At 39.0% G+C, this 27,127-nt stretch overlaps 1 protein-coding gene across 10 annotated transcripts in view; it reads right to left on the bottom strand.

The window, feature by feature from the left end:
* NRXN3 (neurexin 3) overlaps positions 1-27,127 on the bottom strand; it is a 906,050-nt gene that overhangs the window by 239,510 nt on the left and 639,413 nt on the right. For all 10 annotated transcript variants that reach the window (XM_063399086.1, XM_063399087.1, XM_063399090.1 and 7 more), the window contains one exon: positions 260-441. In XM_063399086.1, the coding sequence (XP_063255156.1) occupies positions 260-441 (182 nt within the window). The remainder of the gene's footprint in view (positions 1-259; positions 442-27,127) is intronic.

The raw sequence follows: 27,127 nt of genomic DNA, 5'->3' as shown, positions 1-27,127 counted from the left end.
ATAAGGCTTTTGAGTTTTGTTTTGTTTGCTTCCTCCTTCCCCAATTACTTTTGGCATCGAGATTTAATTCCCTGTGCATCACATTCAGCAACTCTACAAAACCCTGAAGAACTACTACAGGCAGTTTAATCTGATGAGAATTGAAGACATAGAACATACAGAATACGACACATGGTATTTTAGAGTAAGTTTTCTTCAAACACATATGCAGTTAAGAGAAACCCAGGTCTGGGAGAGCCGTGGGCCTGTCTGTACTCACTATGTGCAGCTGCAGGAAATCCCCAAGCCCAGGGGCACTGTCAATCCGGACAAGAATGCCATCCTTCACTGTTGTGCTGAAGCCCACAGCAAGACGGTCTGTCCTTGTGCTCGGTCTGTCATTGGCTGGCCAGGTGTACAGGATGAGACCTCCACTCTTCCCAAATATATATGTGGCACCAGCTACAAGACACAAAGCCAAAGAAAAATGTGTTAGTTACTTATTTGCCAAGTCCGGTGGTAATACTATGACTTCTGTGAGAAAAAATTGAAGCAAGCACATGCTTTTGTTAGTTACAGGAGTGAAATCAGGGGGCCCTGCTGGCCAGGCCTGATGAAGTACATGATCAGTTCCTCAATAAAGACAAGCAGCATTTAAGACAAAGATAAGTGAAGAGTTTATCAAAAATTATCAAGAAGGCTTATCACGAATGAATAACTTCACTAGTGCTAGTACCCCAGGCAAGGCTGGATAGAACACTGCTGTTTGGGGGAAAAAACCACAAGCAACTCCTGTTTCAAAAGCATGGGATTCAATCCTTTAAGGGGATTCAAAGGAAGTATTTAGCATTTCTCCTCGAGGTTGGACATGCCTTCAGCTAAAGACTGTTCACACAGGAGGAGACTATACTTTTCTCAAGACTTCATGAGATTTTTTGCTACCTAGTCCACATTTTTCCAGCACCATTTGTCTTGTCACCACTGAGCCTGAGAATTTGTTCCTTGCCCTTGTTTTTAAGGACAACACCAAACCTCTCCCATGCTGAACACTGTCCTCCCACATTCATGAGGGCCATCTGAGCTGAGGAAGGCAGACATACAAGTGAGAAATTATTGTTGCAGACAAGGAAGCCGAGAAGCAAAACCGAGTGGAGTTCACATTCTGACTTGTGCTCAACAGTCTGAGTTAGGAGCAAGATTTTATAACTCAGCAGTTATAAAATTGGCCCCTGACCTTCTTGAAAAATGTATCTAAAATTCCTGTCTTGTCCAAATCTACAGGCAGGCCAGGAACAACACTCCTCCACGTTTCAGCCACTTACAGCACCTCATTTTTCTGAGCACTATTATAATGGTTACAGAATAGTAAGCAAAAATAACCAGCTTCTGTTACTGCAACAAGGATAAAACCTATGTAGAAAGTACAGGCAATTACTGGGTACATTTTCTAATCTGAGTAAAACTACAACTGAGGAATGTTTGGTTTTTTGGTGTTTTTTTTTGTTTTTTTTTTTTTTGTTTTTGTTTTTTTTTTTTTTTTTTTTCTTACCATACCAGTCAGCAACATGTATCATGCAACCTTGTACAGAGTAAAGGTAGATAGATACAGAATCAGGTAGGATCATGTAATGGTAATTTCTACACTTGCTTACAAAACTGCAGCTTCACCAAAGCTCTCTCTGACCTGAATTCCAAATAAATGCTACACATCAGTAGAAATAATTGGTACACTTCTCCCTTGCTAAAGAGACTTCCTCTACAGATCTCAGAACACATTACCAAAACAGACATCAAAAACTCAGCCAAACAGGAATGAAATTATTTGCGAACAGCTGACTCAATGTCAGAGTGAAAATGAATCATATTTCCCTTCTTCCCTTCCAGGCCTGTGCACATCCAACAGAACATGCCCTCAGTAAATTCAGACAAATGTGTCCAAAATCAGGGTTATATAGGAAATTTCAGTCATAATTCTGAATTACCAAAAGAGCACATTCTGGTGCTGTGCACATACACTATTTCAGTTTGAAAAAGAATAATTTTACAGACTCAGTCTCCTCATTCAGCTTTAAACTCCAGACAGAGGGTGTATGACTATTTTAAGATGTGTGGAAAGAAGGTTTATTCTTCTGTTTGTTTAAATACCAGCTCTATCTGCAATCTTACGGTAAGACAACTGGAGATGACCATGTAGTGAATTATCTATGCCCTCCCTCCATGCTCAGGTATAACAACAGCCCCCCTAAAACTACATTACAAATATACTCCTTTAGTTTATCAGTTTGTTCTATAACTTCTGTGTATATTTGCACTATAGACTACAACGGGGCACAGCAATGTTGTAAGCAAAACTAGATTTACTCATTGTTGATGGCTTCACAAATTAAAACCCGCTTTCCAAAATTACTCTTGCTTGAATTTCAAGTTCTCCTTTTCTTTGTACTAGTTATCAGGCCTTTCAGCAGCAAAGATAGGCTTGGAAGTGAGTTCCTCACTCTTTATGAAGACAGATTACTTTTTTGTCTCTCTAAGAGTCTTTTGGCTGCAGGTAGACCATGTCAGTCCTCCAATGAGAGGCAGTTAGAACCAAATATGTGCTCACAGGTCTTTCATGAGACTCAACTACTTGAACAGCTTATTTTCTCCTCACAGAGCATAGATTTTGCTTCTAAGCCTACCCTGATAATATTTAGGACTTTGGTACTGTGGTACCAAGGTTCACAAGGTAAGGATCAGAAACACTAAGAAATAACACAGTATAAATCTGCCTCTGCTGGGTCTTATTCCAGTTTTCTCTGAGGTGACTCTACATAATGCTTCATGAAGCCAAGCACTACTCTGGTTCAGCTGGGAATGTCAACTCAGTTCTGCAGTTCACCTGGTCCAAAGGCTGTCCAACTTTACCTTAAACGTGTCAGGGGTTTACTGTGATGGATTTTGCAGTCATATATTCTGGCAAGGCACTGAGTTCTTGAAAGAAAGATAATTCAGATACAACAACCAGAGCAGCACTAACCCAAACAAACCTGTAAGCAGAAATCTGATGGCCAGTAGTTGTTCCCTTTTTTCCAGGTCAGAAAATATCTGCATAATAAGAGATGGGCTACTTGCTTTATCTGTGTGTAGCTGAATGTACAAATATTTGTGGGATACGTCAACGCCCCTTCCCTCCATCAACTTTTTGAGAACAAATAAGATATTTATTGAAACTTTTGGAAAGAGATGCATATTAACATTGTGTCAGCATAATTTTTCCACAAATTATCAACAAAATAGTCACTCCAATCTGAAAATATAAGGGGCATCAACTTCTTTACATTTTTGTAAAGGGAGTGGAAGTTTTTTTATATTAAATTTTGCTTAGTCCAGTACTTCAGACGAGTCTCTGAGGGTATTTCATATGCTGGTGTAAAGGTCCTAACAAGTTTATTAATAATCATAACCTTCTGCTATTTAACAAGAAGCTATCAGTTCAACCATAGGAAAATTCATGATGATGGCATCTTGCTCTTCATTCTTGGCAGGAAATTGAAATTTAGGTAATTTTCAAGAAGCAATGTTGTCAAAGGATGAAACCAGTAACACATTGTGCATGACCACAGGTTACATGAGCAAATCAACAGCCATTTCACATGAGGAAAGAAACCTTGGTAACACCTGTAATTAGCAGCCCTTTAATCATCAGGCCTCTGAAAGCATAACTAAATAATGGAGACTTGATAGTTTATAAAAACATTTAAAAAAATCCTGCAAAATCTCAATAAGAAAAGGTAGAACTTCTTCCAAATCTACATAAAGAAAATGTAATGGTGACCCTTATCTTACTGCACCTGGACTAGAAAGTTAATTTACTATTTCCATCACCAGAAAAAGGGATGTAAAAGGAATGCATATTAGAAAACAAATGAGAAGAGATCAGGCAAATGTCTGCAGAAACTAAGTAAGGAGACAAAATTTGCTGCTGCAGGAAGCATCATAATTTGGTCATGTAATAAAAAAGCAGTTCCAAAAAACATGATATAGAGAGAGCTATTCCACTCTTGCAAGTGGAGTTCAACAAAGCAACAAGGAAGATCAAATTCTGTTCTAATAGAAAACTCTAACAACATAGATTAGAAGTTTTGCCAGAAATCTAATCAGACTGATTTGATCACTGCCTCCAAAATTAAGGTTCTCAGCCATATGTTTGCAGCTCAAGGTAGACTCCATATCTGACTATTCTGTTTCCAGTCAGAGAAACAACTGTAGAGCAGCTCTTCAGGTATTTACTTGGCCAGATAGTTCAGCATCTTATTTATTTATGCTTGCTACACTTGACAAAAAACAATCCAAGCTTTGACCACCAGCTCTAATGGGGAGCAAACAACACATACTGCACCAACCACAAAAGAGAACCACGACTTTCAAATTACATCTGTCTATTTATTACTCCCCAAAAGTTTATGGCATATCAATGCTAACAATAAAACATCAGTTGAAACATGTACACTGCCAAAAGAATGCACATTGTCTGAGTAAAAAATGAAGCTTCTGACAGTTTTTTTTAATACTTAACTCATTTTGGCCACATCAAATAGACTGCACACATAATGCACAGCTCCAAATTTCCATGAAATTAATTCCTTAGGAGTAAAAAGAGTGAAAGAATGACAAAAGAATATTTTGAGGACAGTCAAAGAAGGAAAGTGTCCATATGCACTAACAACAATAATAATGAAAATAGGTAAAGTTTTCACCTAGTTTTGCAATAAACTCCCAAAGAGCATACATGATTTAGCTGACTCTTCATTACTTGAAATCACTTCAACTGGGTCAATTCTAGGTGTGCTGAAACGTCTGTACTGCCTAGAGATGACCTAACAGGTGTTTTCAGTTGCCAGCTTCTGCAAAGTTACTCCTGTGGGTCTTGTCCACTAAATGCAGTGCATTCAGCATAATACAGCTTCTTTGCCTCACAGTTGTATTAGATGCACGATAGCATTTCCAGCTACCACTATGAAACAAATTAGGAGAATAAAAAAAGACCAAGAGAGAATTGTCCCATTCCTTCTGCCCTTTCATATTTACCAAGGCATCAGTCTTGACAACAGCTATTCTTCTTTCTCCAGTTATAACCTGTCATCTTGCTGCCCTCAATCCTAAACTTCAATTACATTGTTATCCTAATCCTTTTATTCCTCATCTTCCTATCCCACTATACCTCAAAACAAATAACAAAAGTAATTAGACAAAAGACTAATTAGACATTAGACTACATCTTAGGAACCAAAATCAAGCCAGACACTGACACATCCCCTGCCTTCAGGAATATACACCAATGTTGTTACATTATATGAAGGATCTGCAATATCTGGATATCCCAGGGACAGCTTATGAGCTACTGTCCTTCAATCACACTCATCACGAAATGGAAGTCTTGTCAAAACTGCATATCATCAATCAGGAGGAAAAGTCTTACTCCACCTAAACATCCTTGCTGGCACTTATACATCTCTGTGACTCAGTTATTGTGTCTTCCCCACCCTGAATTTAAAAGGTCTATTGAGAAAAACACCTGCTTGACTAAAAGAAAGGAGATGGGGATTAAAAAGGTTACAGAGGATCTAATCGCCATCATCATCTGGCTCATTCAACTAGTCAACCACAGATTCCTTCCTGGGAGAAAGAAAGACCTAATACTTTCTATAACACAATTGCTGAAACACCCTTTTATTTATCAAAAGCTGTAAATTGTCTAAGAATAAAGAAAACTTAAATCCCTGGAAAATGCAAAGCTTCCAGTGTAATCCTAAAAAAAAAAAGAAAAAAAAAAAAAAAAAAAAGAAAAAAAGCTTCTGTGCTTACAGTTCTCATGAACTAGCTCTTCTTCCTTTCAGAATGCTCACTCTTCCTTTGACAAACCCCTTGAGACTGAAATTGAACACCTTATTCATCTCAAAAAGCAGGCATTGTTTGACATGAAACTGAAATTCCTTTCTCACTTCAAAATATGAAGGAGCTTCTTCTACACAAAAAGGAGGAGGAGCTATAAAAGCTGCAAGACTAACACAAAACAGAAGCAGCAATTCAGATCACGCCCGCTTCCTGTGTTTGCCTTTTTTAATGACAGCAAATTAATACAAGTCACTTTCCTCCCAGTATGTGTGCATCAGCCAACAATTGGATCAGACAGTATGTTACTTCTTATTAGTTACACTGCATTAAAAAGACTGCAAGAGAAAAAGAAGGAGAGCAAGGGAGTGTTCCTAGAACTACTACAAGGTCCAAGATAATTAATGCTTCAAATACGGATTTCTCTAAATCTGAGATAGCAGAAAGATTGAGGTTTTTTTCCAAAAATGAATTTGCAATGGGGCATGCTGGGGATGTTTATCATCTCAGGAGGAATTTAGGAGTTAGCTCCTGACTAAAACAGATGCAAGATAATAATAGGCACACCAGTTTAAACATAAAAGATTGCAACACTGAAAATATTTCAGTAATACCTTAATTATAACAACATGATTGGTCAGACAAGGATCACTATCATGTCCTCAGTGTTGATCCTAAGTGGATACCCAGGGAAAACTAAGAGTAGAACAAGCCTATTTCCTTTAAGTACACACTCAGACCGTGAGTCTTTCCATCAATTAACTCAGCCTCATGTGGTTTGCTTATACAGTAACCCCAAAGAGATCTATTTTTCAAGTACTTATCCAGTCTCTCTTTGAATACATTTAGAAGTTTTGCATTCACCATAATGCCCTCCAAACCCTTTGCAATGACTCACACAAATCTGCCATTGATGTAGCAAGTTAAACATTAGCCAGCTGTGGGCCCTATCAGCACAGGCAGCCTACAGTATCTTGCACTCTATTAACAGGACCTGAGGCTGTTAGTAGATGAAGTGATTATTCCCCTTTACTCGTGGTTGTTAAACTGCATCTAGAATAATGCATCTGATTTTGGGTTGACAAACTGGAGCACACTCAGTGAAGTGCAACGAAGGCACTTGGGTGGATAAAGTGCCTGCCTTGCGAGGAAATTCCAGCAGATTTGGGCTCTATCAGCTTGGAGATGACACAGCTTCAAGGGGACCTAAGGGCAGTCCCACAGCACCTGCAAGGAGGTCATGGGAAAGCCAAAGGTGGGCTCTTCACAGTGGTGCACAGCTGAAGAACAGGATGCAGCTGCCATTCTTCAAAGTGACAGAATTGGACCCTGCAGCAAGGAAAGAGCCTTCTCCTCATGAGGACAAACAGGCAAACAGGTTGCCCAAGGAGATTTTAGAGTCTCCGTGTGTGGAGGTTTTCAAGGTACGACTACACAAAACCCCAAGCAACCTGATCTGACCTCACAGCTGATCTTGCTCCAAGCAGGGGTTTGGACTAAAGATTTCTGGGCATCCCTTTCAGTCTGAGAGAAAAAGGATCACCTTTTTGTGTGAAGAATCATCTTTTTCACACTTGCTCTTGCTGAATAGATTATATGCTCCCTTAGTTCTCATTCTGTAAGGCACAGTAATCTGTCCCTATATCTATCCTCTCAGTGTGAACTTTGCCTTGTAGACTTACACCATACCACCACCCTCAATCCTTGAGTAATTTCTTTCAGTAAAGAGACCAGTTGTGTTATCAAATTCAGCTCCCACAGCTTTATGCAGCTAGATGACAGTTATCAATCTAGAAAAAGTCCACAAGGACAATTCCTCCAGGTGTTTTTATTTTTAGGTTTTTTTTTTTCTACACGTTACAGAGTGAGAAAAACATTTTGCAAAAAACAAATTCCCAAACTCCCCACAGTACTGATAAAAAAATAGAAAATAAAAGACTTAAAACCACTATGCACCAGAAGAAGAGAAAAGAAACTACAAATGCAACTGAAATATGAAATTTGCTGGGTAAAAGTGCCTGGAAAATTGTGACCCTTGCAGAACAGTGGGATATGTTTACTAGGATCAGGTTATCCACCACCTACAAAGACTCCATTACTTCATTACGTACAACTGTGACTACATTCAGTAAAGGTAGACGGAACCATTTCTTAGTTGCATTCTGCTGCCAAAGAGGAGGTAGCATCAGGATGCAATTTCTTATTTCTTGGTATTTCCTGATAAAAAAGTACACAGAGAGGATGTCCTTTGAGAAGCCCAGAAGGCAGCACGCCAGACGAGCTGAATACAGAGACTGCTGTTAGCAAGAGGAAGCACAGCAGGATTCATAGCTCACTTGGGGCTTGGAGGAAAAACAGGAATGTTAGTTCAGTGCAGTTTTACAGAATCTGAATGGTAACAAAATGGCCTAGATACCTCTCAGGATGGATGAAGGCCAAAACGCTATTATTGATCTCAGCCCAGTCAACCCTTCTCTAGAGAATCTCTTTCTAGTGTTTATCCTTAGCAATACTTTATTTATTCCATTAAAACAACTAAACCTCACAAAAAGACAAAAACAACACAAAAAGATCCAAGCAAATGAAAACCCAAAACAATGAAAACCAACCAACCAAAAAAAATTCCCCAAAACCCAAACAAAAAAAAAACCCCACACCAAAACCAAAGGAAACAAACAAACAAACAAACACCCCACAAAAACCAAACCAAACAAACAAAAAACAAAACAAAACAAACCCCAAACAAACAAACAAAAGGTGCAAAGACAACTTCAGTTCTCTCAGCTTCATTAGGTCACTTCAGGTTTAAGTGGCATAACACCTTGCATGACCAATCTGAGTCCACAAGGTTTTGCTTGTTTTGACTGTAGCAATCCTTCACTCTTCCTCACATACTTGCTCACATTTTCTTAATCAGAGAAATCAAAATAGAAAATACAGTTTAAGTTTATTGTCTTCACTGTCATCACCATAAGAAACCAAACCAAAATTTTCTTTAGTCTTGACAGCTAAAAAATGTTGGGCCAGAAATATCAACTACTGGGTATTCATTAGAGCCCCAGGAGGTAAGAGTTTTACCAAATCTAATATGCTACATTAGCAGCAGGGTTTGGAAAAAGAAGCAAGTTTTTCAGGTATCTGACTTTTTTCTGGCTAATAGCATTTTAACAGTATGCTTTTGAAATAAACTTCTTGATCTATCACCACTAGCCATGTTTTGGTTCTCATCAGAGCAGTCTCAGAGCACACAAGCTTGACTCCTTAAAATCTTCCAGTTCAGTTTAAAACTGAACTGGAAGATAGTAGTCTGTAGTACCAGACTAGAGGTAGTCCAAAATAACACGTCAGATTAAAAAAGCCTGCAGTCTAGATCTCAGGTCTTTGGTACTAAATTCCATTCTAAAAACCAACTCTCATGCTGGTTGTTTCTATAGACACAGCCTACGACTAAATGGAGCCCATTTTGATCTATCAAAGAAAGAAACTTGGAGTTCTGGGCTTTTTGACCTCACCTCAAATATTACATTATCCCTCACAAGTACTGGAAGGTCAATGATGAGAAGAAATGCACTTATGGATGCTCGCCATTCCCAAGGCTCTCTAACCTTCCCCACGGGCACATAGTGGGAATGTAGAAACAAAAAGTATCCAGAGCTAGTCCTAGGGCATACAAACTATTCTGTAAATGATATGCAGCTTTTCTTGCTATTATGTCTTCTTGCCACCATGAAAGGACATCCACCACTAGGAGACATGGACTTAAGCGAACTTGATACAGGCAATCTGTTAAAAGTACCATGCCAGAGTAAAAGACAAGTGTAATGGTTGTTTAATCATTCTCACCATGAAGTGCCAATTCTTTAGTGTCTTATGACATTCATGAATGATGCAGAGGGCTGGCATGATGAATGCAGAGCAATTCCTACTGACAGATACTTTCAGAGAATTTATATCCTTCCCACACTCCCAGGACAAAAGGGCTCTTGAGCTGAGTTATCATTTGTTCCATGAGAGGATTTACAGTCTTGCCAGCAACTCCTCTTACCTTACTCTATAAAGCATTTATTTTGATATACTGATTGTGATCATTCAAGAACAACTGTATCTGAAAAAAGTCAGCAGGGGAGCGAAAACGCAGAGTGGTTCTGAATAACTTGCTCACCTTGACCTGGGACTGCATTCTCCTCAGCCAGTTTGCTTTGTCTTTGGTTATCAGTTGTTCCCCGGCATCCTCTGCTATCCCATTGTATTACATTACAAATGTAGTATCACTCAAGGGAGACAGGTAATCCCCCATGCCTGGCTACCCTTCCTCCATGGCAAAAGATGAAGTTTACCCTTAAAAATCATCCACCAGAGTCCCTTCTCATCATTTCACTAGAAAGCACCTCAGCATCGCAGTTTTCACATCACCCTGGAGTGGCCTCTACCTTACAGTCACACATAGCAACAGCTCCTGCCATGAGATTCAGTGGCAAGGAGCACCTGGGCCTTATCCAGAGGGGCAGGGTGATAGAGGCACACAGTACCACAGTCTCAGCAGTGCTTAGAGACCAAGATACTCCCACTGCCACGATGAACAAACACATCAGCATCAGATGTGTATTGCATGAAGCAGTCTAGCGAGCGCAATGCTTCTCCCTATGGCAGAGGCTACCAGTGAGTTTTGAGAGTTCATATTCAGCCACTCTCTAAAAGATTTTTGTCACTATTGTATTCTGAGAAATTCAGCAGTTACAATCTTGACTAAAATACATCATCACCCAAGAAGCCCTGAGTCTGTGGCCTTCAGCTGCACAAAGCAATAGCACGTCACCCAAGTGAGGATAATGAAAGATCTGTGGGCTGATCACATCGATCTAATGACAGCACTGATTTCCCTACACTTCATTTTGAAAGCTTTAGGTGACTTCAGGCAAAGAAGCAGTAAGTTTCTATGAATATTACAAATAATATCCATAATATCATTACAGAAAAGGTTATCTTTTTTTACCCACTTAAAATTATGCTTTAATGCCACATTTTTGCACCTCTATACAGTATTTGATCTTAAATGCCCTGAATGTCCTGTTCTTGAGGAGGCCTACACAAACTAATAGGAGAAATTTAACTTGCTTGCCTTTGAAATTAATCTGTCATTATATTAGAGGATAATGCACCACATCAGCACAGTGATAAGGTAGATCAGTGACAGGTGCTACCAAACACCTATCCAGACACATGGAAGGGACTTTCTCGAGCAGCAAGTGATGGTATTTAATGGGTATTGTTAAGAAGTTCTAGAAAGAGAAGTTAAACTAATAATACTGAAGAAACAGCAAAACATGGGTAGGCCATGTCCTCTTAACCTTTCCTCCCACTGAGAAATTTTGATTAAAATTGATAGATATTTTCTTCACTCATATTTCAAGTGTGTATTAATCCCCTCCTTTAAGCACTAAACCTCAGTATTTTTGTTTCTGTCTCTACCACTTCATTGTGAATTGTCAGCTTCATTCCCAGTAAAGGATTTAATTATGACATCATTTATTTGGGAAACAACATAGGGAAGAGTTTCTTTCAGGTACACCTTTTAGGGTGCCAAAGACATAAAATTCTATATAAAGTTGATTCATGTGCTCCTTAAAGGGGAAAAAAAAAGCAAACAACTCTCTCAAATAACCTGGAAAAATAAATTCCAGTCTATCTTTTCCTTCTCTCCCATGCTGTAAATACAAACTATTGATTTATCCCTAGCTCTTTCATGCCTTTCACACGCTTCAAAAATACAGAGGGGATTTGTTCCTCATCCTTTCATCTCCAGGCCTGGAATGCCTCTTAAGCCCTCCGTTAAGGGTCACTCATTCCTCCCCAAACTGCAGCACTTGCATCCTACAGAGCTCCACAGGTGACAGATAGTGAGACATGCAAGTGGCACATAATCCCTTACCTCCTGACTTCTACAGCAGGTGAGACAGAAAGACAAAATTTTTATAAACCCTAGTGATTCAAACTTTTGATCATTTATGTTTGATCTTTTGTAAGCCTCCTTCTGAATGCAATATAAAAACTGAAATATGGATAAAAAGTGATTTCCAATCCAGCACCTCACATGAAGCTGAACTGGCAGCACTGTTCCATCAGGTATATACTCCCATAGAAAACAGGAAACATGTGGACCCTTCTCACCTCAAATGCTTAGAAACAAAGATTCATTGGATAACTGGAAGGAACATGTAGAGATCATTTAGTTTCCCTCTCCTCCAACTCAAAGCAAGGTCAATGGGAGAAGGTTACTTAGGAACTACTTCAGTTTTGAATGTCTCAAAGAAAGGACATTCAACAACTGCTTCATTGGCAACCAGCTCCAGTATTTTACTGTCCTACTCTAAGTTACAATTTTCTGTGTTAAAGCTTGTGCCTGTTGTTTCTCATGCTGTTTCTGTGGATCCCCAAGACAACTCTTATCTATGAACTCCCACCCTGGTAATTAAAGACAACCACAGTTTTTCTTCCCTCTCTTCCCTTATGGTTCAACAAACCACATTCTCTCGTATTTTCCAGCACTTTTACCACCTTTGCAGCCTTCTGCCAAGTGAAGCCCAAACTTGAATGCAGTACCCAGATGTAGTCTCACCACTGAATACAGGGTAGGAAAGCATTCCCTCAGCCAGCTGATGGCATTCTTGTGAAGACAGATCTCCATGTAATCGGCTCTCCAAACAAGGACACATTGCTGACTCTAAGTCTAAGGGTTAAACACCTTTTCTACACAGCTGCTTTCTTCCACTCAGTTGGAACACACCCTCTTGCACTCTTGCACAGGAATTCTTCATCCTAGATGACTTGGCATTTTCTTTTGTCAAATTTCATAAGATTCATCATGATGACCCCATTTCTCCAACCCATTGGAGTCTCTCCAAATTGCAGCTCATCACTGGCTGTCCCAATTTGATAACTTGCAAACTTGCTAGGAGCACACGCCGTTTCATCACCCATGTTTTCAACACATACATTAAAAATACTGGCATCGGCATCAACCCAAGGGGCATCACTAGTCATACACTGCCCAATGAACGTTGTACCACTGAGCATAGCCCTTTAACCAGCAGGTCCAGCCAATTTCTCACCCACCTAACCCAAATCTCAAAGGTTGGTATGTAGGGATACTGCAGGGGATTGTATCAAAGCCTTTGTAGAAGTGAAAGTAAACATCTCCTGCACCTGTTATCCACAGAGCCAGTGTCATTGCAGAGGGCAATGAGTTTGGCCAAGCATAATTGGCCAGCAGCAAGTACATGTGGGCTATTCCAAATTAGGTTTTCATCTTTTGTGTGCTTGCAAAACTTCTAGGAAAATTTGCTCAGTAATCTTTCCAGGAACTGGTGTTAGGTTGACTACTCTGTAATCCTCTTGTAGACGTGGCATTTACCCCTTCTTTCCCCCCCATCATTAATAACCTTTTGACTGTTTTAGTTGGTTTTGGTTTTTTCCCACCTATTTTCTATCCAAGTATCTTACTATTTCCCAGTGTATTTATTGAAAATCAAAGTGCCACAGTGTGATGTAGGCTCTTGGATCTTAATATTTCTTCTATCCTAGAAAGAATTTCCTCTCTTCACATATGCTGTCCTCAAGAATCCTGTTAAAAATAGATGTCCCCTTGTGAAAACAAGTCTCAGGACCTGCAAGCATTCCTTCATCTATTTAAGAGCCTGAAAGCATAATGAGAAGCTCCTGTTCCACTTAGTTCATCAAAAAACAGGACCTGTTCCTGAGTTATGCAATTGTCTGTTTCATGAACACATCAAGTATGACCAGTGCTACATACATCATAATGTCCTGTTTTCCTGCAAATCCAGAAAAGTGTTTTCCTTTTAGTGGAACGGGTCTAGACTCACAGTTCATTAATCTCATATTTTCTTCATTTTAGTAAAGTTGAATGGGCTTCCTCATATTGTAAACTTGGAGCTATAGGTCAAATCTTCTGATTTAGGTATTCTGCTCCAAATCCAACTCCTAATTCTGCTCCTTGCTCTAGAGAAGATCACTAAAGAATTCTTCCAGCTTTTCCATTGGTGAATGCTGCTATAAGATACTCGTAAAGCCTATGAGAGCTGCAGTTTCTTCAGGGATGTCCTTCCAACATGTCATTCTGACTGTTACATCTTCCCTCCAGTACTGATAAATTTGGATGTGCTCAAAGAACAGAAAGCAAGTTCCAGGAAGAGTCAATTTTTTTTTTCAGTGGCCTCAGAGGTGCAGGCTGTTCCATAGGCTCATTTTCCTTTGTTCAAAGGTTCACAGGTTATTTTGAAAGGTGGCTTCCATAGAGTACTTTGAAGTACTTTATACATTTGTACATTAATTTATTTCTTTTTACATCCAATCAGTTTCCATGTCAGTTTTGCTAATCCTCAAAGTTATTTATATTTAAACAACAGCCTCTGGCTTTTATTCTCTCCATTTGACTCTCCCATAAGTCATAAAAGCTGAATTGATAAGCTGACGATAATTGCCACAACAGAACAGTAAGGTCACAAACATAAGCAAAAGAGAAAGTCTTTATGACCTTGCAAGAAGCGTAAATCTGAGTGATTCATCTCAGGTCAGTGATTTAATTCGAGTACATTTAGTTATAAAAGAAATCATGCTCATTGCAGTACTTCAAAGCAGTATCTGTTTGCATGTTAATTTATATTCAAATATAATACCTTTTGTAACATATTGTATTGGGGAAAGAATAGGGAAAACGAATCATTGGAAAACTGAAGTCACTACCAGTGAAATTTTCCACTTCTTACAGAATGTATCAGAACTTTCTCCACCACTCACATATTTCTGTGACAATGTATTCCAGGAGTAGATGGGATGGAACTTTCTTTTTCAAGGCAACCCTCATATAACACTGCTAGAATAGACTTAAACCACACACAGTTGAGCAGAATTATAGACATTTATGTCAAGTTATTTTGGCATTACCTGTAGTCTATCAGCAACCAGTTACTGTCATGGTAGAGCAAAAGGAAATTGAAGACTTGTTAGGGCTTGTAAAGCAGCTAGACCATCCAATGGAAAGAGACTAGAAACCAAACAATGTAAAATACGTAAAATCCTCTCTTCTGAGTTATATTAAGTTAGGCCATAGGTGATGAGGGAGTTTAAGGCTGTCCTGTGCTATTCCATTTGCCCCAATGTATCTATAGCTGAACTACACCAAGGAGAGGGTATAAATAATGCCTTACAGAGAAAAGAAGAGAGACCATGTGCTAGTGGATGCCAAAATAACATTGTTACTTGTCCACTCATGAAAGACCAACCAATCCAGACACTGAGCAACTACAACCACACTGAGCTCAGTCATCAGAAGACCTAAGTTCTACATACATTTCTGTATTCAGCAAGAACCAGGTAAATAATACATCTGTCAGGCCCTGGTAAAAGGAGCTGGTATCTCCTCTAACTATCTAGGATAGTTACTATTTTCCACCATATTTGCAGATACACTACACTTGTTTTCTAAATGCAACATTACAAACCCAAGCTCTTTGATGGGTAGAAAAGTACTGGGCTTTTTGCTCACACCACTTAGGAATAATTTTGTAGGGAAAACAAAAACAAAAACGAAATAAACCTACTAAGAAAATACCAGCATTAAAAAAAGAATAAATATAAGTCCCAAAAATCTCACATGAGACTCTCATGACAGTAGTAACTATACATGCTTACCCAACTAACAAAAACACAAGAGCCCTCCCCCATTCCTGCACTTTCAACATCTTCCTTAACAAGTTTGCAGGAAAACATAAATTTCCATTGTTGCTCAGCTCTCACTTTCAGATGTGGAGATTTCCATCACTAAGCACTACATAAATCAAGATATTGCATTTCAGCATGCTTTCTTACTGCAAACATATTGCTATCGCTCCTTTTATTAGAAGGGGAAAGGCTAAAGAACTTGTTTCCTTCAATTAAACTGCAAAACTTGGTTTTACTTCTTCAGCAACATTAGCATCATAGATTGTTGTGCTCATGTTTATTTCTCCTTCCAGGCTACCCTCCGTATGCAGAAAATAAAATAATTGCAATGTTTTCCCCTCCAGATCTTCTTCTATGACATACATCTTCAACAAGACCCATGAGAAGTGAATTATGAAATGGGTAAGGAAAGTAGCCTTTAATCAGAAAGAAGTTCCTAGTTACACATGTATACCACCTAAGGTATTGCCCATTGATTAGACTCTCTAGAGACTACTGCAACACAAGTTGAAGAAAAGTATTTCTGTTTAAAAAGACAATCGATCCAGCACTCTGAAATAAAACTATTTTTGCTTCCAGGCACACAACCCTATTACTGCAGCTCCCATTTTTCCTTTGCTATCCCTGTTGTTCCTTAGTAAACTCATTTGCATCCAGTTTGACATTACAGGAGATCCTGACATACAGAAACATCCTCTGTCTCCAATACAGGAATAGAATTTAGTGATTTCCTTGTTCAGCACTGGCCCAAGGGTATTTTGATGTAATGGTGGTATTTTGTCTGCTACCACTATAAAATAAGCTAGTGAACAACAGCATGGGTGTCAATAATGTTGAAGCACAGACATCTTAAATGTATGTATTTTTCTGAATTAACTTAAACTCACTATATCAATCCATTTGCAATTTGAAAGGAAAAACTGATGGAAGTATTGGCTAACCTCATCCCTCTCTGCTACAGTCTGAATTATCCACATCTAAAAGGACTGACTGAGGAAATGTAAAAAGGGCTATGTACTCTACACACAGCTTATGTTAGGAGCATGTTTCAAAGGCTTCTGTAGTGAAAAAGGAGATAAACTTCCTAAGTGGCAGCAAAAAGGAATAGCTAGGAGTAATGCAATGAAAATGGAAGGGGAAAAAAAAAAGAAGAAACAAAGAAGCCAGCTGAATATCAGGGGTAACAAGAAATTAATTCTGATTATATAACCATTAAGGTTGGAAAAGACTTCCAAGATGCTCAAGTCCAACCTTTGACTGAACAGTGCCATAGCACTAGAGAAGATGAGCTCTCTCCATGCTTTTATTTTACCCCTCCTAGTTCTGAAGCAGACCCTCAAATAACCATCCTCACTTCAATGCCACAGTGCCTGAGCACCCAGTCATATTTTCCAGACATGTCTCTTGTGGACACACAAGAAAGCTGTCTTCCAGAGGCACAAAGGGATCCCAAAACCCCAGGTACAGAACTACTGTTTCTGGTGATCAATACACACTGCTGTATAATGACTGAATTTTTTACACAGAACCTGTAATCAGCACTGTTCAGATGTGTACATAAAGTTCCTTTCAAGTGGCAGTTCAAAGAACATCACCAGCAATATTTATTTCTTTATTTTCTCACCATATGTCTGGGACCTTTTACTTGGGGGCTTTTGTTAGACTTTGGTTTCAGTTTCACTGCTTTTCTCTCTCCCTGCTGATGTCTGCCAGAGGCATCACCATGGTGACGAAAAGACCTCCTGAGAAGATAACAAACCCTCAAAGTTTTCCTTCAGAGCAGTCTCCAGCTGTTGCAAACTTTCCCCATTTATCTCTTCACAGCCTCAATTAGAGCAATTGCATCTTGGAACCGATTTCCTCCTCCCTCCTACTGAAAATGCTTTGGTCCACCTGTCAATTGGCATCCTTGCTTCATTACTTGCTGACAGCTCACAATACAGCTCCCATCCTCTGGCAAATTACTCCTAATCAATTCCTCCTGCAACATTATCTCGTAGCTCTTTAACATACAGAAACACACACACACTGGGAAGGGGCTCACACTGGGAAGGGGCTAGCCGGGATGGCTTCCTCCCTAAGGAACTATGATACATTAGGAATTTGGTGCATGGAATATTTTCCTGGGCTTGCTGCTGGTTTGTTCTGGGACACTGGATGAGTTTCATAGTCTCACTCTCCCTTTCTATCTATACAGGTGCTTAGAGAAAAGAAAGCTTGATTACTCAGGATGAAAACAAAGAGCAAGCAAATAAACAGTATTAACAAACACTGCACTATGTTATGATTGACTTTTTACCCACAATAAACACCCTGATAATCTGTTGCTTAGTTGCCCTATCAGCTAATGCTTTTGCTTTAATCCCAAATCTTGATCCCCTTTCCTTACACCAATAACACAACATGATGAATATCATAGAAAGACAGCTATCCACTCTGTAACCTGAGACAGAAAGAGCCTTCACAATTTTGATGCATCATCTAGGGAACTTTTAATCACATTAAATTAACCAGGATGTCTTATTCAGAGACAACAGAAAAGATAAAAGTCATCATGAAATGGGACCCATAGTACCAAAGATTATTATAACTTGTTCTTCTGACAGGTGGATGTTGTTTGATTCTCTTATATCAGTATTTCTTAATGCTGTTTTTTCTCGATGGTGCCATACTATTCACTAGACATCAGTCTAGAAGTGTGTTTGAAGAGTTTTTATGCAAATATTTCCATGTAAGTATCTCCTTTCTTTTTTAGTAGTTTGTTAATGTAATAAAACAAATTGGAAGTACCTGTGCATGTAGACACAGCAAACTCATCAACGACTGCTTCTAAAGAGTGCGGAGCACACAAGGGCACATTGCTGAGATTTTAAAGGTCTTTCCTTGCTAGTACGTATAAAACTGCCAAAATTTTCTCAGTTGACATGGCTCTGAATAAGGACATCTGCTTGGCAGATTTATCACTGGGAGAAGCCACACAGATTTTAACTACACTGCCTCTAACACTGCTGCTACTGAGTCATGAATTTCTAGGGCTGACAACTAAGTTCACCTTTGAATTGTTTTCACTCCTGGCCCTCCCAGGTGTGGCTGCCAAGGAGATGTGCAATCAGAGTTATGAGTGATAATGGGAACTGCCAAATGCATCCCAGATGCACCAGCTTCTGCCTCTGCTCTGCACAGACACAGCAGAAGCCTTTAAGGGCTAATGTAACGTCATGGAGCAGTGCTTGTTCAGCATCCTTATTATGTGCAGGAAAGCAGTTTTCCTTTTGTGCTACAGAGTGCAGAACTGAAGGCTGGACACAAAGATGAGAATTAGGAACATTGTTCTCTTTTCCTATTTTTCCGTATGGAAAAGTAGAAAAAAACCCCATCAACTTACCTTAGAATAAGAAAATCTTTCTGGGCACTTCATCATATAAACTGAAACAAGCTGCAATTCTAATTTTTTTTTTTAATTCTCAAGCAGTTAGTAGGAGAGAAGGCATATGTTTGTGAGTATCAAGTAAGCATGTGACAAGCATGCTGGATTATTACAGGCTGACTGGATAAGCCATATGTCAGTCAAAGGTGGGGAAATCCTATGCTTTGTACTAATATCCCCAGAGACAGGAGCCTTTCTAGTCTCATTTGAAATTAAAGGAAAAAGGAAATAATGCATTCCTTATCAAATCTGTGCTGTCACACAAAGAAATGAAACTATTAAGGGCAGTGAATGACTCCCAGCAATATGTAATAAAAACAATTTAAGAAACAAAACCTGACCTTATAATTTTAAGAGATGTTTTTTCTAGCACTCCTTATTACTCGAAAAACAATTATCAAGAGAACATGATAAATTCTTATAAACATGATTTTTGAGACATACTGCCACACAACTAGCTCACAACAGACAAAAAGTATTTTTGAATTCTTTTTGCTCTCTGCTTGCATTTACTTCAGGCACCCAATACACCCCAAGGAAACAAATCCCAGCACTGCACAAAGCTCGCATGTTGGCTCAGAGACCTTGTCCAGACATATTCTGTTGAAGTGAATTCCAAGAAAGACTGTGAGATCATTGTCCCCTTTTTTGTTATTAAAATACACTTGCATGATGCTGGCTTTATAAAATGTGGTGATAATTTCCAATATGGATTCTTAAAAACATTGTCTAATTTAATTTTTCTTTCTCTGATTTCATAGCGCTTAGAAAGAATAAATACTATTTGTATTTGACAGCCAGGGAAAAACACCTCGGTGGTCCACACTTCTGGAAGAGCCTGCAATTCCCAGTATACTAAATCAGGAAGTGCAGTAGCACAGCATCTCTGTCTCTCTGTGATATAACAAGCACCAAAAAATCAGTGAGACAGTAGAGAAAAAATTCAGGGATTCCAGCAGGGGGATTCCCAAAGGTGGCCTAGGAGTCCATAAAGACAATCTGAAATTGGACTGTGGAACCACATTATCATGTTTCTGTTTTCTATCTGTTTAGAAACTCTATAATGCATTTACAATATTTTCTGATAATTATTTTTGACAGTAACTCAATGCTCAACAGTGTGAAAGCTAGAAAACACTGTCTGTTCCTTACAATATCTCATCCATTTTGATAGGGACCTATGCTGATATCAGAGAGTTACAGCTTCTGATGAGAAAGAAGTTTCCAATAATACAAGTGATCAACAAGTTTTCATGGAATGAGTTGCACAGAAGAGCACATAGTAACAAATAGCTAAGAGTGACAAGCACTGAAAATGAAAAAAATGGAAAATCACAACCATGTCTTCATAAGTCTTATCCCTCCAAACATATGCAACAGGCTGCTCTTCAACCTCTCTGAAAAACAGTTACATACCACTGGGAGGAAAAGAATTTCTCCTGATCCACCAGTGGCACAAATGCAAGCAAAGCTGATATAGCATTTTGATGTTTATGAGGTCTGTCTTTGTTTAAAACCAAGAAAAAGCAGCAGTTTTCAAAGTGTTCAATATAAATCAGAAGACAGAAACCTAACAGAACCAAAAAAATTGATCTTAAACATTCATTGGGTCTAAAATAACTGCCCTGTAAACCCCTAACCTCTGCTCCCTGCTGCTCAGACTGGGAGCCCCGAGGTGGTTTGCCACAGAGGCACTATATCTTACCACCAGGACCCACATGATGTTATCCTACAAGTACACTCCCTCCATAAGAATTAGTAGAAGCAACAAGCTATACAATAATTATAAAAATTACAGTCAAAAAGAGCTTACTACTCAAGAGAAGAAAGGGTGCATACAAAAATGCACTGAACTGGAAACAATACCACAGAGCCCTGCAGCAGAATAGTCTAGAACATCTAATTAGCTATTGCTGAATTTATTTTAACTCAAAGGTTTCCTTTTCAACTCGTTTGTAGAGGTTTTCACATGAGAACAACAAAAACGGTTTCCAAATCAAAACAGAAGATTAATTTGTGGGATGTCTGCAAGAGACATAAAATTGAAGCATCTGCACTATAACCCAAGTTATCTGCGTGGCATAGAACAGGCTCAACCACTGTCTCTTGCCCTACTAAAAGCCTTACAAATACATCAAAGACAGCTCTGCTGCTGTCCCATTGTCAGCCCAGAAAGGTTATTTAAATCCCATCTTCTTCCCAAAGATACAAATAAAGGCTACAGAACAGGAAAACAAAGACTTAGTTCAGAGAAACCTCTGAGAGTCAAAGGAAATACAACTCTATTTTTTTCACATGGGAAGTATAATCTTCTGTTGCTCAAGTATCTGCTTGTGAAATCTCTAAGATATGACAGGCCATTTCTGCATACATTGTCAGTTTAGAGAAAAATATAACATGGAATAATTTCCATCTGTAGAAAAAGCTCAGATTATCACATTTATTATAAATGACCTAAAACTACTTCACAAATACAGGTATATCACTGTGTGCAGGAATCTTCTCACCAGTAACAGTAGAAAGCAATATGTTCAACCATTTGAACACACTAAACTCTAACAGATTTAGCTCAGAAAATATCCAAGGTACAGAAGAAGATGCACCAAAAGCAGCACTCCTTTTGCTGAAAGTTTTATGTGACCATGTGAATTTTTGCAAATTTAAAAATAAGTGTTCCTAAAGATCATTCACTTATGCTCCTTGCTAGAAACATAACTGCAGCATCACCTGGGAGATAAAAAAAAATTATTAGAAAGAATGCAACATTGTACTATTGACATATTTAATAAAAACAGAAAAAGCAAGTATTCAAATTATAAAATAAATACAGCTCTAAGCCATCTGGGATCCTTCCTACAATGTCTTTCCCTCCCTACCCAAGCAGGTGCCATTCCTGCTCTTAATGAAGTCAAATGAAGAGCTTCCACAGAACTTCAATGCCTGAAGATGAAACACTGCTTCTCAGCTGAGACTTCCTTAAAGCAAATCAAAAGGGTAAACGTCTATCACATCTTCAGCTTTTTTGTATGTACTGCATTTTGGGCACGCAGATAGAAATTCACTGCATTTTCCATCCCTTCAAGTTCCAGATATGCAAGTCACGAAACGATCGAACCTACAGTCTTTGTTTGATCCAAAACCTATTGAGATCAAAAGCTTTGAAACAGGACCTTTAATGTTTGGAATGGATTTCAAAGAAGCCTCTAATTAAATTTATTTCTTTTTATATTTTTATTTTTCATGATGGAGTTAAAGTATAATGGGACAAAGATTTGAAAAACTCTGATGAGGACCACATTGATATACAGAAGGGCTCAAGGAATTTTTTGGGGTTTATTATCTATTATCTGCTATTATTCCCTTCACCTTCATTTAAGTCGCAATCAAAAGAAGATTTTGGCAAGAGGGCTACAGCTGCTCAGGATATCCTCTGTTCAGATCTCATTTAATTGTATATTATCAACCATTCCCTGGAGAATGCATTTAATAGATGATGAATGTGTTTCATGAACAAACTTTCTCAAGAGTGTTGTGAGACCTGAAAGCCCTTGCAGAGAGCAATGATCTGTGTAACTTCATATTCCATGGGGAACACCATTGCTCTGTTTGTACTCGAAATGGTGGGGGAAATGGAGCCCACCATTGGGGGAGGAACTGTAATTCTAAAAATGCATTTATAGGCAGAATGAGCACTCGTGTTGGATTGAAAGATATTACACTTGTTGGCTTGGTGCTAAATATTCCAGTTCTTCAGAAAGATCAAAATAGATCTCTGTTCTGCCCCCATTTTCTGCTTATTCCCTTTGAGTTTCCAAAGCTGGAAAAGTCTCTCCACAAGTACAGAATGAGGTGAGGACACCAAGCCTGAAATTAGGCATTAACTGAGGAGAAGCAGATGTTGCAGTCACGGGTGTCTGTCGGATGTAACTGTCTAGTAACCAGAGGAGAGCACACTGAAGGGAGAGGTCTCTAACAGAGAGCAGCCTGACTGCAGGCAAGGCACCGGAGACATAACTGAGGGTATAATCAAGACACAAGCACCCTCCTCCTGCCGTGTTCATGCAGTGTTTATTTCAGTGACATCTTCATCCCTTTACAGATAGACAAAAAAATATTCTCTATAGCTAAACACATCGTGAAGGATCTGCAGAGAAGGACTGCCTCTAAACCTGTTCAAGTGCACAGCGTATGACAGAAACTTAAAAATCTTTTTAAGAAAGCCTACCAACATAATATTGCGAGGAAAAAAAAGTCTTTAAAACCAGTATCACAAACCAGAAGGGGAATTATCAGCAGTCCAGGGAAGTACTTATTACAGCCAAGCAGCATCAAAAGTTTTGAGCTCTCTCATTGCAATCAGGAAGCTACAAATAAATATTTCTTCCCATTTCACTGTTTTAAGATCTTTCTTCCATCAAATAATATTCTAGAAAAGCTGGATATTCCAAAGGTGCCATTTCTGACCTTATGCATTTCTTCCTTTTTTACACTGTTTTCAAAGAAACACAGATGCAAATAATACAAACTGACTTGGAAAACAAAATAGACTTGGAAACCTTAAAGGATCTTCTGATGCAGCCAACTGTGTAAAAGGCAATAGTGTTTCTCTCAGATCTATGTTTATCTTGTTTTAATGAAGTGGATAGCACCCTCTTATAACACATTGCTTTCTATCTATATATTTTTATCCAACTAGGAGAATCTAGAATCACTCGAAAATTCATTAACACTGACATTTAGACAACACAAAGCCATTTCAATTCAATTAAACAAACACAGTGTGTTAACCTTCAGCAAAAGAAGTAGCCGTTCATTTTTATAGGCCGCCGTAAACAGATTTCTGAGCTTCAAAGCCAAGATCAATAAAGCTTCTGCAAACAATAATAATCTCACACAGACTCCATCGACAGCTGCTCAGAAAATATAGGCTGATTCTAAAGGTCTTAGTGACTGGGTGCTTTCTTAGTCTTTTCCTCTTGCTCTCCAACATCGGAATGCAAATGCCAACCAAGACCTTAGTGCATTCCTTCTGACACTGAAAGGAACTGCTCCCTTGTTCAGCAAGAAAGTCCTCCCATTGGGAGAAAACTTTGGGACAACAGTGAATCCATCCTGCACAACTACGTACATGCTGAAGATATGTATAGTGTGCTATAAGACACTATTTCCATAAAGCAGGGGAGAGAGAGAGAGGAAGTCTTAATCCTGCCTCTTTTTCCTTTAGATCAGTGCTATTAGCTTAACACTAATGGAAAACTTTCACTCATCCACAGAACAGGCACAATTCAGGGGCCAGCTCTGTCCACAGTGACTTGCTTGCTCTCCCATAATCTCGTAATGCAAAGTAACAGAACAATTCAGAACAGCAGCTTCTGCACTCCTTAGTCCTGCTAAAGCTGCCAATACAAAGGCCAGCCTTATGTTCTTACTTACTCCAGTAAACATTTTACCTCTTGCTACGTACATCCCCAGAATCTTCTTGACTGAATGCCACACTTGAAGCCCACTGATAACTTGAACCCAGCAAATACAGTAACAGTGCTGTGCTTTCTCAAGTGCAGTTATTATCACAATAGCCAACAGAGGACACTTAACTGGCTGATCAGGAAACACAAAATGCAAAGAAGTGGATGGCAAATCATATCTTTGCTCTTCTAGGTACATTAGGAATCTTGCAGACACAACATATCTAAAATTAGTATTTAACAATTAGATGCAATATCAGTGCAGTTACATAATCACACATGGCCATCATTATCATGTGGCATATAAGGTTTTTCCTTCTTTCTCAGCAAACTCCCTATGATGTAAGGAGAAGGCATAAATACAGAATGAGTACAGAAATTTGGGGACTTCCTCCTACCTTCTCTCAGATGTCAGTGAAGGATTGAGGTGAGAATTCAAAATGTACTCTGTGATAGCTCAGAGATCAGGTCTCACTCAGGTCAGTGGATTAGGCCTCTTGAGAACTACTGAAAAGTCTTATCTTTGAATAGAAGACTAAGGCTTATTTTTGTGTGGTCAATATGAGGGGTTTGGAGGGCTTATGTAACTCCACAATGGTTGGTTCAGCTTCCCTACAACACTACAGAGTTTCATAATATATGAAAAGGAAGATGTCAGATGTATTTCTTTCAGGTATTATGCACCACCAAGGCACGTTACATATATTTAATTCTTTCAGAGCTTAGGACCTCATACATTGTCTGATATGATGAGATAAAGTATAATCATAAACATCAGAGATATCAAACGAACTTATAAGTTGTGTAGTCCACCTTAATAATGGAAGACAAGCATTCCCCACAGATGGCCAGCTATCATGGTTTAGCTGTAATTTTAGGCTACCCTCAATAAGGTTTCAAAGTCCTTCTCTTTTCATAGTCACTCATTTCATTTGCTGAAAATAAGAACAGGATTGGACCTTCTGTGGGTATTCAGAAATAAGGCACATGACATCATACTGGCAAATAAGTAGTGTTCTAATTCATATGTCCAACATTTTAACCCTTGATGCACAGACGACACTCTGCTGAATACCTACAATTTGCCAATGAGGTGGTTCTGGTGGTTGCTGGATGCCTCTGGATTGTGTTTACTGTATTTCTTCACTAGAGTGCCAACAAATTAATTTCCTATTCATGGACATCTCATTCAGAGGAATACTCAGCAACTCAGCACTTATTGAAGCAATAAAACAAAATCCAAGCAATAAGCCTGGTGGGGTATATTCCCATTTAGGTTGATTCCCAAATCACCTTGACAGATGGTAAGAAAAAGTAGTTCATGGGCTACAGCAAGGCAATTAATTTAGGTCTTCTAGGTAGAAGTCCATACAGTCTATAACAACAATTTTTCCTTCCTTTCACTACTGCAAACTAGTGCCAGATTTGCAATATGGCATTTCCAATGAAGTTTTTAAGGAATACAAAGTACTCTGGACATCGGCGCTGTTGGGAAGTGGGTGCTACTCTGCCTAGCTGGCAGAGTTATTTCTGTTTTCAAGGGCATTCAGTAGCATTACCTACATTCATTCAAAAGCAATTGCATTTCTGCTAGTAAACACCATTTGTATCACTACGTAAGAGGTTGCAATGCATTGTGGCAGATTTGCAAGTCTGCTTGGCTCTGTCCACTCCTGCTCTTACCCCTCAATTTATGAATGAAATCTACCTTTTGCTATGAGCACCTCTTCGGAGGCAAGCAAAGTGAATACACAGAAATTCAGCAAAAGAAGAACGGTGAGGAGGCACTGGTGGGACTTAAGGGAATGAAAAGGAAACAGGTAAGGGTTACACAAAGCATCTGAGCCCTAGGGCAGAGGGCTCTCACTGCTGAATTCAGCTGACCTGCAGAAACACATTGTCTAGTCATATAGAAATAAACTAATAAGCTTACTTCTCCCAAAGGCAGCAGTTCATCACACCTCCAACTTCAGAGGTTACAGGTCTACTCAGATGAAATCAGGTGACAGGTACCTCATTTTTATCGCACCTGGCCTAAATGAGGAAACCTGTTGGTGGAAAGGGCATCCTTTATACCTCTCAGCACTAAAGACAGTGACTAACCATTCAGTTGAGAGCTCATGTAGCTGTTATTTTACTTTTTACCTCTCATCCTGCATTGTAAAAACACCACGATTTGATCCTTGAACTCATGTGGATAATATAGACTATGTTCCTATACCAGTATCTTCACACCCATACTAACATGAACAGCTGAATGAAATCTATACTTCAGAAACAAATCAAGTAAAACTTATCTTCCTCCTCGTCACATAAAATTATGTGAAAGATGAGACTAATCCTCATGAATCACACAATCCACTTCCTTGAGGCATTCAGCTACTTGAGTCATCCTTCGAGCTTATCAGCAATTTGACCAAAATACCAGCAAAAAAAGCCTCACAACTGCAGACATGTATGTGGGTGTGATGCGTTGACCCTTGCTGGAAAGCAGGAACCCACCAAAGCCACTGTGTCACTGCCCTCCTCAGCTGGACAGGAAGAGAAAATATAAGGAAAGGAAAGGCTCATGAGTCAAGGAGAGGGAGAGATCACTTGCCATTACTGTAATGGTAAAAACGAACAGAGTGAAGTTACAGAAAATAAA

This window comes from Prinia subflava, chromosome 5, assembly GCF_021018805.1.
Source record: "Prinia subflava isolate CZ2003 ecotype Zambia chromosome 5, Cam_Psub_1.2, whole genome shotgun sequence".
Lineage (NCBI taxonomy): Eukaryota > Metazoa > Chordata > Aves > Passeriformes > Cisticolidae > Prinia > Prinia subflava.
This window is presented reverse-complemented; position numbering and strand designations above follow the sequence as displayed.